Here is a 14,216-nt window from a genome sequence, read left to right as displayed (position 1 = left end):
TTATGATTGTATAAATTATCATGCTTATGGATTTATGATGTGGTTATGGTTTAGTTGAGTTGGCATTGGATTTTGTGAATCGTTAAGTGATATGATGGTATGATAATAAACTACATAGGTTTTATAAACAGTGGATTATAAAGGTGAATTATGACTTGAACGTTTTCTCAATGTCCTCAAATGTGTGATTGGATCTTGAAATGTATTGTTGTTGATTAAAAAATTCGAAGGGCGTGACAAGTTCGTAGCTCGCGGTGGCATCTACCAACTGATCTATCCTCGAGAGTGGATAGGGGTATGCTCAGTTGAGATCGGTGTAGTCAACACACATCCTCTATCTTCTATTGTGTTTTTTAACGAGGACTACATTTGATAACCACCGAGGGTATTTCACCTCAGCTATGAACTCGGCCTCTCTAAGGCAGTCGACCTCATCACTTATCACCTTTTGCTGGTTGGGGGCGAACTTCCTCGGCTTTTGTTTCATTGGTCGAGCCTTAGGGTGGATGTTGAGGTGGTGTTGGGTCAACCCCTGGGTTGATCCCGAGCATATCTCTTGAGGACCATGCGAACACATCAACATTTCTCTTTAGGAAATCGATGAGTTGGAGCTAGTTTGCTTCAGGGAGTGTTGTCCCAACTTTCATGGTCATGTCGGGTAGGTCCCTCTTCAAGGGTACCACAGCGAGTTGTTCGGGCGGCTCTAGGTGCATCAGTGTCCTGGCTTCCTCACGGGGATCCGAGGCTTGCTGGGGTCGCGACTTCTCGGAAGGGTGACTACTGTAAGGTAGCACCGCCTTGACTCTCTAGGATCTCTTCGGGATTCCCCGATCCCTACTGAAGTCAAAAATTTGACGGCCCAGTGGTAAGTGGAAACCATCGCTTTTAGTTTGTTGAGTGTCGGGCGACCGAGGATGACGTTGTAGGCCGAGGGAAGGTTGACTACCATGAAGGTAGTCATCATTGTCTTGGCCCTCGATTCTTCCCTGATGGTAATGGGGAGGATGGTGGTCTCGAGTGGGGAGATGGAATCCCCCATGAAGGCGTTGAGGTATAGTACGTCGACAGAGCTCCCGATGTCGACCATCACTCTTTTCACCCAAGCATTGGCGATCGGGATGGAGATCACCAAAGCATCATCGTGATGGGAGCGTTCGACCTCTTCGGCTCCATAGGTGATTTTGGGTTCGAACTTGGGTCTAAGATGCTTTTCCACCATGCTGCGGGCGTAGACCTTCCTTATCATCATGCTATTGCCACTAGTAGCCGATCCATCGGTGATGACATCGATTTGTTTCTCGATGGGACCCCTGGGGTGCAGGGATGCCTCTCTTGGTTCCTTAAGGTAGCGCCCGAGGTGACCTCTCCGGATCAACTCCTCAATCTGGTTTCGGAGGTCATGGCAGTCTTCTGTATCATGGTCATAATCTCAATGGAACCTGCAATATTTAGATCGATCCTTGTGAGTAGCCTTTAAGGGATTGGGTTGTCGCGAGAGGCCTTTCTCCCTGATCTGGAGAAAGATCTCGATACAAGAAGTGTTTAGAGGTAGAGGTGAGGGCCTCGGGAGTAGTTGCTCGGGTCGATCGGGCCTCCTGTGAGGTTACGCTGGTGGTGCCGAAGTTATTCCTCGGGCCTGTTCCATCCTCGGCCTCTTGCTATCCTCGCACCTTCCCACCATCAGGGCTTCGGCGGCAATGTACCAGTTGGTGCGTTGGAGCATCTCGGGGATGGTTGCAGGCGGCTTCTCAATCAACAACCAGAAGAACCTCGAGGGTCTTAGGCTCATAAAAAATGCTTGCATGATCAGAGAGGGATGAGTGTTCGGGAACCCCCGGATTTTGACGGCAAAGCACGCCACAAATTTGGAGAGTGACTCATCTTCGCGTTGGGATAACACGAGCAGTGTGGCCATGGAAGGCCTGGTTCGTACACTAGCTTGGAAGTTTTACTCAAACTCCCTTGCGAGCTAATCAAAGGAAGAGATCGAGGACGGTCGTAATCGGTTGAACCATGCCCATGCTAGTCCTCTGAAGGTAGTCGGGAATGCCTGACACATCAGGGCGTCAAAGGTGCCATAAAGGGTCATTTGAGCTCGAAACGCGGTGACATGCTCCGTGGGGTCGGAGCCGCCGTCATATGTCTCCAACGCTGGGAGTCTGAAGTTGAGTGGCATAGGCTTATCCTGGATTTCCTGGGCGAATGGGAATCCACCTGAGCTGCTTTTGCCCGTCTCGCCGCAAGACTTGTGGAATTTTCACTGGAACTCATCTAAGCGATGGTTAACTACGGATAGCTAGACCCCGAATGAGTCATCCGTCGAGTCCAATGACAAGGTGTCAGGCTCTGGGAGGGATGTAACATGTGTATGTGTGTTGTTTGTGTGATGTGTGTGTGTTGTATTGTGTTGTGTTATGTGTGTTGTGTGTGTGTGTGTTTTGTGTGTGTGTTATGCGTGTGAGTGTTGTGTGTGTTATGCGTGTGAGTGTTGTGTGTGTTATAAGTTCTATGTGTTTGTTGTGTGTTGTGTATGAGTGTAGGTGTATATGTTGTGTGTGTGAGTGTTGTGTATTGTTTGATGTGTGTGTTGTGTTCATATATATGTGTATGTGTTGTGTGTTGTGTATGTATGTGTATTATGTATGTGTCTTTGTGTGTTATATATGTGGTGTGTTATTTTTTATCCTCCCCTAGCCTGATGTCGGTCAGAGGCTTTTATACTACTTATGCGAGGATCGGTTATACACGGGTTTGGCACGACAATCGATCCCGAGTGGAGAGGTGGTACCTTCGTACGGTTGTCGTCCCGGAATACGCGGAACGATGCCAGGCGACGTGCCGTCCTGAGCCTTCCGAGACGGGACGTACCGACGGGTGCCTCGGCATGGCTTCTGTCTTGGTGTGTGAAAGTCCTCCCTCAAGCTGATGTGGCAAGGACGCGAGTGGTGATATGGCTGGAGTCGAAAATATGTCTTATCATATTCCGCTATGAATCCTGCGTATCCAGAGAAACTTCATCGAAGCCATGGAATCAGGAGTCTAAGGAATACCACGAGATCCGGTATGGATGCCTTCTTTCAAGTATAGTCAGCCACATGAGACAGAGACGTGTTAGTAGATCTAAAAAGACAAACGAAACTCATGCACCTATGAAATATAGCTAAACAACCATTAGAATGCCATATGGTTTTAACATTTTTAAAATATTTCCAATCACAACCGTCTTAGCATGCGATATAGTTTGAGAAAATAATCTTGCAAGTTACCAATTATAACCTAAAGTGTGTGAAAATTTTGGGAAGGTCGAGGCGAGAATGTCGTAACTTTCTTGCAATGATTCAATGAAGCTTTCTCTGTTTCAAAAAAGATAAATGTCTGAAAATACAATAAGTCACACATAATTTACGAAACACTGTAACTAAATACAAATTACAGATGTGACTCACCCACCCTCACTCCCTAGATATGTACCACAGTCATCAGTCATCACACTGGTCATGACTAGTGATGTGAACTAAAGAGGTCTAATAAATCATCATGATCATACTAATCCTTATCATGATAAATACTAGAAAATGCAATAAGTTGGATAAGTCTCTCTTGGCACTTGATAGGAAGCTAGACATGTTGAACCTGGCTTAGTTTACCTAAAACACCCAAAACCCAACTCCACTTAGTTCGGAGACCTAAACTTTTGATCGAGATATGACACTAAAATAAATTTTGACATCTAATAATAAAAAGACTTATATAGATGCAGAAAGTTACATTCTGGGCCAACCCAGACGTTTGTCCTAGATCTAAAATATAAAAAAGGAAAAAATTGTATGTAATAGTAAACCTTGAGTTGAATAAAAAGAGTGCTTCAAGATAAGGTTTGAGAAGAAACATCAAATAATAAACTCATGTTGAAAGGAGAGTGATGGTAAAATAAGTTAGCATTCATGATTTGTCTACTTGAGAAATTACATTATATGATAAAATCATCCAAAAACATAAACCTTTGTTATAGATCTAAAATATGGAAGGAGAGTGATGGTAAAATGTGTGTTGTGTGTATTGTGAGTGTGTTTGTGTTGTATGTGTGTGTTATTTGGTGTTGTGTTTTGTTTGTTATGTATATATGTGTTGTGTGTATATATGTGCTGTGAGTTTGTTTGTGTGTATATGTTGTATGTGTTATATATATATCCGATAGAACAACTTAAAAGATAAAAAAGTATCGCTAATTTTTTCAAGCTTGTTGCAAGTTCAAAGTATTATTTGTACAAATAAAAATCCCCTTCTGATTTCTTCTTCATATATATAGATACAGGATCTATGAGACAATTACTTAGAAGTACAGTATAAAAACCAATACAATAAAGGAAGACAACATAAGAGCTTAAGCTAGCCCTCACATGTCAACCATATAAAAACCAATACAATAAAGGAATATAACAGTAAAAGTATTCATATATCTCTCCAAACTCAGCAAAAACAGAAGCATCAATAGATATTCATCCAAAATTACTCTTTTAAGAGTACAAGGAATATCTAAATAGATCTCCCCTCTTAGACACAATATCCTTTACATGAATCCATCTAATATTACTACAAATTGCCTCTACCTTAGAAAAGGAAGATTTATTAGTAGGATGTAATGATCAATGAATGATAGTATATATACAAAGAGTGGAAGAGGGAGTGAGAAAGAAAAACAAAACATAAGACGTTAAAAACCTCTATCTGTTTAAAATATGCATATCGTCCCAAAAGTGCCACATTGAGTTGTCAACTTCTTTGAGAGTGAACAAATAAATAAAAACACAATGCTGAAAAGTTGACTATTAAAACCATGGACACTCAAAATTGCTCCCTCAAGATCTGAACCTCTCGATTTTTATTCCGTACAAAAAGAACTTTTGAGACAAAAATACATCAAAAAATTCTCATTTATAAGATGAATAAAGTTTTCAGCAAGTATAATTATGTCTGAAACTTCAGATGACGATGATCTTTCATGACAAGCAAATATAATGTTCAATCCCAAGGTGGATGATCATCTTGACTAGTTCGAGGTGGTTCAGGTTTCCATTCTGGTTTCTCATCCCAGTATATGTCATAGTATATGTGGCCAGGGTCACGGTTCTCCACGCAACACCACAATCCGACGTATCTCTTCATGCGATTTCTAAATTTTACTTCTCTTGCCTAAATCAACTCATCACGTTATCATCTAGAACAAAATAGTGATATAGAAAAGGAATTTTTAGCCAAAAAAAAAATGTACGATAATGCTTACCTCATCATTGAACCCTTGGAAGGCATTCGCCATGGATGAAAAGTGCAAGACTTTGATATCTTTGTACTGGGAGAATACTTGCATGTACTGTAAGACAAATTAGCAAACTATTTAGCAAAGCTTCTTAACTTTTCTAGAGTACATCAGTAAAAGCTTCAAGCATCTACCCTTTTCATGGAAAAAAAAATACAAAATAATCATATCCATGTGTCATGACCATGTCTGATTAACTATAAGACAAAAAAGTAACAAAGTCCGTTAAAAACACAAATACACGTTTCTAGAGCTTGTAAGAAGAAACCAGTTCTTTGCTCTGCTTTTTGGCATTGTATCAAGAGGCCTTAGAAGAACACATAGAATATGGACAACAATAGAAAGTCAAAGGTTTAAGGTTCCAAGACTAGAATACTAAGTTGTCTGCTTTCTAACTGACCTTTGCTTAGTTAATACCATTAGAAAATGTGCTCCCACCAAATGAACAGACAATCTTATCCTACCACCATTATTATTATGATCTTAAACCATTACATAATCAAAATTTAATCATTAGATGTATGTACCATCTGCTCAGTGCTATTTCTGGGAAATTGGATGAAACCACGGCTAGTTGTTCCATCGGATATATTGCATCCTTTGGAATGTGCATCACAAAGTTGAACATTAAGTAATGATTCCTTCACCTGAATCCATAATAAAAAAATGTTATTGGGATTGAAATATATGTATGAGCCACTGAAAAACTGTACGAGCTGCTAAGTATTGCATATTGATACAATAATATTTTTACATGTTTGGGCACTGATGGATTCTGCAGGAATGAGTACTCCCTGAAATGAATTTGTGGTCCAAACTCTTCTTCAGAAAGGCCATGGAGCATGGTATGAATCTGCAATGGTGAATCAACTCTAATCAGATGATCGAAATTGTGGCAACAGGCGTAACAATTATAACATGCAAAAAACAGTTTACATGCAGTGGAAGAAGAAAAAAACAAGCAGTGAGATGCTGTAAATATAATCAAGCATATACTTCCATTCACAAAAGACTGTCCTTTTAAAATAACTAATTAATACTGACAACAAAGACTAAAAAAATTTATTCCCAACCATTATAGATGGGATTGCTAATGGATCTCTTCTTTGTTGCTATGCTCGGTATCAAGATTTTAAATACTGGTCCAATACAAGTTTTCAACATTTGATCTGACCATTATGGTACTGGTATATCAAGCAGTGTATTCTTTGTTACATTGTTACCAAATGAAAAGAAGAAATTGAAGAACAAAAGCAACGTAAAAATGGATAAAGCATAGAGATTAGAGAATACCTATTTTATTGAATCTAAAGAAGATAAAACTACACTCTATGATCAAAGGACGAACAGAAATTGGTATCAAAATCAATTGGTTGAAGGAGAATGGATGAAATGTTTCGGGAAAATACAGTACACAATCAATAAGTTGAGCATGTGCAATCAGCTTAATTTGAATCGGAGAGTAAAAACTGATATGACAAACTGCAAAATCATCGTACATGACATCTTATAAGAAATTTTCCTCATGGAACAGGAGACCTACCTGCAAAATTATAGCAATTGAAAGAGATTTAGTCAACATATGTTTTCTTAGAAGTTAATTGTAGCAAAGCAAATTATTTTTTCAATAATTACAATTTCCAAGAACTTGGTTATCCGTTTAAGTCAAACGAAGCTAAGGAGACTATAATGCATATTAATATTTAAATTTCAATGCTAAGGATCAGTTTTGTTTTGGAATAACATCAAGAAAATAATTTATAATTACTGGAATTATGGAGCATGGCATTTAGTAGAACAACTACCTCTACCCCTGTGTAATAGGAAAGCTCATCATGATTCAACTCTCAACAGGCCCAGAGTATAGAACAAATAAGAAAGTAAAAGCAGATGCAAGCTGATCCCTAGAAATAAAGAGGTATTTTCTTATAACTTGAACCAGGTCTTCTATGTCACAGGAGCAATCTTACTTTTGTAACCAAACTCACCCTTATTCCAACTTGCCCCTCTCTAATCTAAGTTATATTTAAACTAAAACAAGCCACATTAAACAATATTACTACTATCATATTCTGACCTTAATTAATTATTATTTATCTTTTCTCTCTCAACACCATCCTCCTACTCTACGAGAACCCATTTCAATGTCCACTTATAGAAAACTTGAATTAAGGTGACTAAAGCTCGTCTATAGTACTTGTTGATGATTGTCAAACATACTTGAGCTTCTCATGTAATGTTATCAAGGTCATATTTGGTATCATGAATGCATATTGTTTCAAATCCCAAAAGTAAGAAATTTGACAACCAACGAAAGAACCATGTTTGATCGTCTGATAGAGACTTAATTTCTAAAAATTTGAGTAGAAAATTTAAACTTGCTTGAGTGATTCACTGAATAGTCAAGATAGGACGATTCTTGTTCTCTCTAAGACCAAACTAAAGTTTGTTCAATCAATTAACGGATAAGAAGAACACCCATTCATTTATTGAAAAAAAGTTCTCTGATTTTTCAGAATAGGGAATTGTTTAAACTTATTTCGGTGATTGGTCAATCAATTTTCTGCATGGATCTAAATATCACAGCATATCATTACAAAGTGTACCATATCAGGCCAACTGCTTAATTTTACAAAATGTTTAGTACTTTATCAGATGTACCAACACTTCAGATCATACTACTGTACCAAATGGATAATGACGCAAGGCAGGTGTCTAACTTTTAGTTCCTTGGCTCTTAGAGCACTTCGATATTGCATATCTTCCATCCCACCTCATCTCTTCATCTGCCCATCCTACTTCATCTGTTGAGAGTTAAAATTCTCCATTCCTCTTGTATCATCTTTATTTACAACAGGGAATTTAATTTACTATGGATCAGTCCGAACTGACCGTTATTTACCATGACATGTGTACTTAATCTTTTACTGTAAATTCCAGATAGTATTGACCAGTCTGTGCTTGAACCGGGCTGCCAAACACCCAAAGTGACTGTTTTTTCTTTAAACACCATTGCCTGATGCGTAATGGCTCACGACTCGCAAGTGTCTCTATTGTCTGTCGTTCAACTGCCCTACTGCCTACCTCATCTTTGATGTCTCCTCCTCTTCTATGGACTTCCTCTTTCTTTGACTTCCTATTCCTTCTTCCTTCTTATTCTCCCTTAGTGTGGTTCATCTTATCGGTTCGTACCGAAGTATTGACTGGCCATCGATACGGTATGCACCAACATACCGACACATGGTATAATGGGATATACTAATAAACCGGTATGTACTATGTACCATCTATATCGGTCCTCTATTGGATCGGTATGTACCGCCCATATCGGGTAATATGCCACAGTACAAAAAACCTTGCTCCCTACCACTTCCTTCCTCCTCCCCCTCCTTCCACACCTCTCCCAATAGAATGGCATTCCGTGTGTCGATACATTGGAACAGACCAGACTTGTACCAATCTGTTCATAGACTACCATGGGCCCAATACCCAAAATTGAAAACCTTGTTTAAGATCATTGGAATTCCTATACAAAATTGCGCATGGCAAGTGGCAAAACGGAACACTATGGAAATTAAGTTTACAGTATTAAAGGCTAAAAGCATATAGCCATAAACATCAAAAACTAGCCAAAAGGAAATTAGTCTATTCCCCAAAACCCTAGTGATTCATCAGCAGGGAAAATCTGATTCCATACATCATGAATGAGCAGGAAGATCCCACATTGTTCTGAGTATTTTAATAACCACATCAATGCAGGATAATGGAGAACGTGCAGGTATAAATAATTCAAGTAAGCCAAGAGCAACAAGATCAAATAATTCAGACCACATAAACAATCATCTTAAAATCGAAGATGCAAGAAATTTGACTTTGATCTATTTGTAAGCACACAACTCATGCTAAAACTTTTTCTCATGGTTAAAGTCCTGGTATATGTACTATTTGAGGACGAGCTTTCGTACAATGATAAGGTTCATCCCAAGCAACCTACCATTTTGCTGATCCTTTGGATTTTTGAACTCAATGGAAAAGAGCAAATAGAACCCATAATTTTATGATCCAAGTTAGCAAGTGAATAGCACGAACAGATAATGAAGGAAAATGCCCATCCATGGATAATGTGTTAGAGAACTAGCAAGAGAATGCACAATCTACATACTAATCTAACAAATCTAATTACCTCAAACAAGTGGTCCATAGGGCATACAAAAGGTTGCTTGGTCAGTGTCCCTTCCAAAATACCAGGATGTCCAAACCACATTCTTTCAAACCTGCACCATAATGGAGGCATTACCTAAACATAGACAAGGAATATGAGTCAGAATTATTGCAACCACAGCAGTCAAGCACGTTGAATAATAATTTCACAACAATGTCCTGTCCAAGGTTTTTAATTTTGTACCATATCGATGTACCAAGCTTTGCTCGGTATGGTACGGTATGGCGTACAGAGCAATATGCCCTGGTGTACCGCTCGATATATGTATTTTCATATACATATGTATATAAAAATATGTTTATATACGTATGTTTACTCATAAACATATGTATTTTTATATACATATGTTTATGAGTAATAATTACTATAAAAATTGTTTATAAAAATATCCCCTTCCATCTCAAGAGATGGGAAGGGGGTGATGGTGGAGCGGGTGAGGATGTGACACGTCGCCTCCATCCCCAGCTCGAACTCATCCCCCGTGAGGCACTCCGCAATGCTCTTGCGATAGACGAATCCGACAGGAATCTAGCCCCGGGAGAGCTCATCTCCCACTCCCCCGCCGCAGCCGCCCTCAGTGACTGTGAGGAAGAAGACCAAGATGACGACGAGAGCGAGCAAAGGAAGCACAGTCCTACCTGGGTCAGGATCCCTTCCATCACTGTCGATCGCGACCTCCTCGACCACAACGGCCACGATCCCTCCGCACCCTACCGTGTTTCGCCCGACGGAGCGAGGACCCGCCCCCTACCATGTTCCGCCCGACAAAGTGAGGACCCATCCCCTACCGCATTCCTCTCGACGAAGCGCTTCTTCTTGTCCCGCCACGTCCAACTCTCTTCTCCGTCATGCCTCCTCTGTCCAACGAGCGCCGCAGCCTCGTCTTCCTCGCCGTCATGCTCCTCGTTCTATCCACCAACTGATACTGCCCGGTAGCGGGCGGTCTGCGTACCGGTCCGCTGGTGGACCAATACGAGCGGTACAATTCAAAATTTAAAACCTTGGTCATGTCAATTGTTAATGTGTCAAGTCTTTGTGTTTTATGTTGCTAAAGTGTAACAAGCCTCATATTGCATATTGCAGAAGACTATGCTCGTTGTGCTGATGAGAACAAAGTTGACCTTCCATCCTTATTCTATGATAGAATCAGGATCTCAAAAATTAGACACAAAATTCAATTATTTGATACTCCATGATTTTCCAAGAAGCAACTCCCGTTAACATTACTATTCTCGAGCAATAACTAATGAATAATAAACTCCTTAAAAAAAGGATTTTGAGAAGTAAATGGTTCTCAGCTCAATGGCCATTTGGAATTTGATTAGATGATAAATTAATTGCACAATTTAATGAAATGTTTATCAACATCTGCATGGACAAAATGTTTGGACGACATGTACATCCATTGTTTTCCAAAGTGCACAATTTGTGAAAGGAGAAGGGATCTTTGAAAGATCCTATCTTCTGAAGCTATTAATTACCATAGCAGAATATCAAGGAAAAAGATCCATGCAGAATATCAACATCTGCATGGACAAAATGTTTGGACAACATGTACATCCATTGTTTTCCAAAGTGCACAATTTGTGAAAGGAGAAGGGATCTTTGAAAGATCCTATCTTCTGAAGCTATTAATTACCATAGCAGAATATCAAGGAAAAAGATCCCTTTAAAGTTTAAACTATGCATATAAGATATCTTTTATAAAATCTCAGCTGGTCAAGTTTAATTTTTTAATTGGTGAAACCTCACTCACCAGTGTTCGGTTCAACAGACAAGCAACAGCAAGTGCAGTCCTTATCTGCCTCAACTGAAACATGCAAATAAGAATGTCACTTGATCAGTTAATTACTTGGACATCTCTCCAAATCTCAATTACAGCATAGCTCCTCTTCAGCCTTTCTTTAGTATGTTAAGACAAATCTAATAAGAGCCTAACATAGAATGGTGAAAATCTAAGTAGAGGTAGAAATTATTATTAATAATCAAAGCAGAGGTAGCAGAAATTATTAATTTTGTACTAATTTAATCAAGTCCTTGTCATTGTAAATTAACAACATATATTTATCCAAGTGAAGCTTTATTGATCATAATAGCATCTAAGCCCCATTGAATAAGCAAAAAAATGCCAAACTGTAGAGCATTCACTCTTTAGAGTGATGCTTAGCAACAACAGAGACATTTCAGGGGACGTGATTTCTTATTGAGTATGTATTCAATCAAGCCACTGAAGATCCATTCATGGGTTCGCAGAAATCTATGCTTGTATTTCAACAGTATTTATTACAGAAAAGGTAGAAATAACTAAACGACCTTTTACTAACATATTACATGCCCTACAGACTTTCATCTTCGGTATTGCGGAACAAATCTATGAGAGCAGAACCAAGACTATCCTAATCTTGCGGAACAAAGATACACAGCATCGAAACAATAAGACTGATTGAAGAAGAAAAAGAAGAAGAATTTGACCGGATACCTTTCGGCGACGGGAAGTATTTTTCGTTTCCTCCATCGCCGGCGCCGGCTGCAGGTGAGGAAGTATAGACCGAGGAGAGAATCACAAAAGTACAGAAGATAATACCAGCAACAATCGTGGCATAGATCGCCAAAAACAGTGGATTGCACGTCGCCATTAGAAGGAAGAATGCGATCAGACGACTGAAAGAGTGTTCGGCGGAAGAGCCGTTCACGAACCCTTTAACAGCCGGCGAACCCTTTAACAGCCGGCAAACAGCCGGCGAACCCTTTAACAGCCGGCAACCCTTCAGCCGAGCGAGAAGCCCTGCGAAGGGATTATTTATATTGAATTTAATAATATCTAGCATCTCAATTTTTAAATATAAAAATTTATATTTATTATAAAAATAAAATTAAATAATTTTATTTATCTTAACATTATTAATTATAAATTTATATATTATAAAAATTTATTATAAAATTAAAAATTTAAATTTAAATTTTGTTTATCCTAAAAATAAAATTAAAAAATTTTTGCTAAAAATAAAATATAATTTTATCCTTAAAAAATAAATTTACCATTAAAAAATAAAAAATAATTTTGTTTATTCTAAAAATAAAATTATATCCTCAAAATAAAATATAATTTTATCCTTAAAAAATAAATTAAAAAATTTTGTTTAAAATAATTTCACAAGCCCTCTTGTAATTTTCGTTGTAATTTGAGTTGTGTGTGTGTGTGCTGTTTATTATATGTGTAGTAGGTGTTGTATGTGATATATGTGTGTGTTGTTTGTGTGATGTGTGTGTGTTGTATTGTGTTGTGTGTTGTTTGTTATATATATATATATATATATTGTATGTGTAGTAGGTGTTGTAATTTGAGTTGTGTGTGTTATGAGTTGTATATGTGTATGTGTGTTGTTTGTGTGATGTGTGTGTGTTGTATTGTGTTGTGTTGTGTGTGTGTGTGTGTGTGTGTTATGCGTGTGAGTGTTGTGTGTGTTATGCATGTGAGTGTTGTGTGTGTTATAAGTTCTATGTGTTTGTTGTGTGGTGTGTTGTGTATGAGTGTAGGTGTATATTTTGTGTGTGTGAGTGTTGTGTATTGTTTGATGTGTGTGTTGTGTTCATATATATGTGTATGTGTTGTGTGTTGTGTATGTATGTGTATTATGTATGTGTCTTTGTGTGTTATATATGTGGTGTGTTATTTTTTATCCTCCCCTAGCCTGACGTCGGTCAGAGGCTTTTATACTACTTATGCGAGGATCGGCTATACACGGGTTTGGCACGACAATCGATCCCGAGTGGAGAGGTGGTACCTTCGTACGGTTGTCGTCCCGGAATACGCGGAACGGTGCCAGGCGACGCGCCGTCCTGAGCCTTCCGAGACGGGACGTACCGACGGGTGCCTCGGCATGGCTTCTGTCTTGGTGTGTGAAAGTCCTCCCTCAAGCTGATGTGGCAAGGACGCGAGTGGTGATATGGCTAGAGTCGAAAATATGTATTATCATATTCCGCTATAAATCCTGCGTATCCAGAGAAACTTCATCGAAGACATGGAATCAGAAGTCTAAGGAATACAACGAGATCCGGTATGGATGCCTTCTTTCAAGTATAGTCAACCACATGAGACAAAGACGTGTTAGTAGATCTAAAAAGACAAACGAAACTCATGCACCTATGAACAACCATTAGAATGCCATTTGGTTTTAACATTTTTAAAATATTTCCAAATACAACCGTCTTAGCATGCGATATAGTTTGAGAAAATAATCTTGCAAGTTACCAATTATAACCTAAAGTGTGTGAAAATTTTGGGAAGGTCTAGGCGAGAATGTCGTAACTTTCTTGCAATGATTCAATGAAGCTTTCTCTGTTTCAAAAAAGATAAATGTCTGAAAATACAATAAGTCACACATAATTTACGAAACACTGTAACTAAATACAAATTACAGATGTGACTCACCCACCCTCACTCCCTAGATATGTACCACAGTCATCAGTCATCACACTGGTCATGACTAGTGATGTGAACTAAAGAGGTCTAATAAATCATCATGATCATACTAATCCTTATCATGATAAATACTAGAAAATGCAATAAGTTGGATAAGTCTCTCTTGGCACTTGATAGGAAGCTAGACATGTTGAACCTGGCTTAGTTTACCTAAAACACCCAAAACCCAACTCCACTTAGTTCGGAGACCTAAA

General features: G+C 38.8%; 2 protein-coding genes across 5 annotated transcripts; both read right to left on the bottom strand.

The window, feature by feature from the left end:
* Positions 1–712: 712 nt before the first annotated feature.
* Positions 713–1,246, bottom strand: LOC135670961 (uncharacterized). The gene has a single exon (XM_065178767.1). The coding sequence runs from the start codon at positions 1,244–1,246 to the stop codon at positions 713–715; it is 534 nt and encodes a 177-aa protein (XP_065034839.1).
* A 3,613-nt stretch (positions 1,247–4,859) lies between these two features.
* Positions 4,860–12,311, bottom strand: LOC135671005 (arabinosyltransferase XEG113-like). Of its 4 annotated transcripts, XM_065178829.1 has the most exons (7): positions 12,019–12,311; positions 11,296–11,349; positions 9,501–9,614; positions 6,072–6,170; positions 5,845–5,964; positions 5,285–5,371; positions 4,860–5,193 (listed from the first exon to the last, which is right to left on the bottom strand). In XM_065178829.1, exons 1-7 carry the CDS (start codon positions 12,052–12,054, stop codon positions 5,023–5,025), a joined length of 681 nt encoding a protein of 226 aa, XP_065034901.1. In that variant the 5' UTR covers positions 12,055–12,311; the 3' UTR covers positions 4,860–5,022. The 4 variants fall into 4 exon arrangements, with proteins under 4 accessions (XP_065034901.1, XP_065034902.1, XP_065034904.1 ...); XM_065178830.1 differs by lacking the exon at positions 11,296–11,349; XM_065178832.1 differs by lacking the exon at positions 11,296–11,349 and having other exon boundaries at positions 9,501–9,591; positions 12,019–12,309.
* Positions 12,312–14,216: the final 1,905 nt, after the last annotated feature.

Source organism: Musa acuminata, unplaced genomic scaffold (assembly GCF_036884655.1).
Source record: "Musa acuminata AAA Group cultivar baxijiao unplaced genomic scaffold, Cavendish_Baxijiao_AAA HiC_scaffold_1137, whole genome shotgun sequence".
Taxonomy (NCBI): domain Eukaryota; kingdom Viridiplantae; phylum Streptophyta; class Magnoliopsida; order Zingiberales; family Musaceae; genus Musa; species Musa acuminata.
This window is presented reverse-complemented; position numbering and strand designations above follow the sequence as displayed.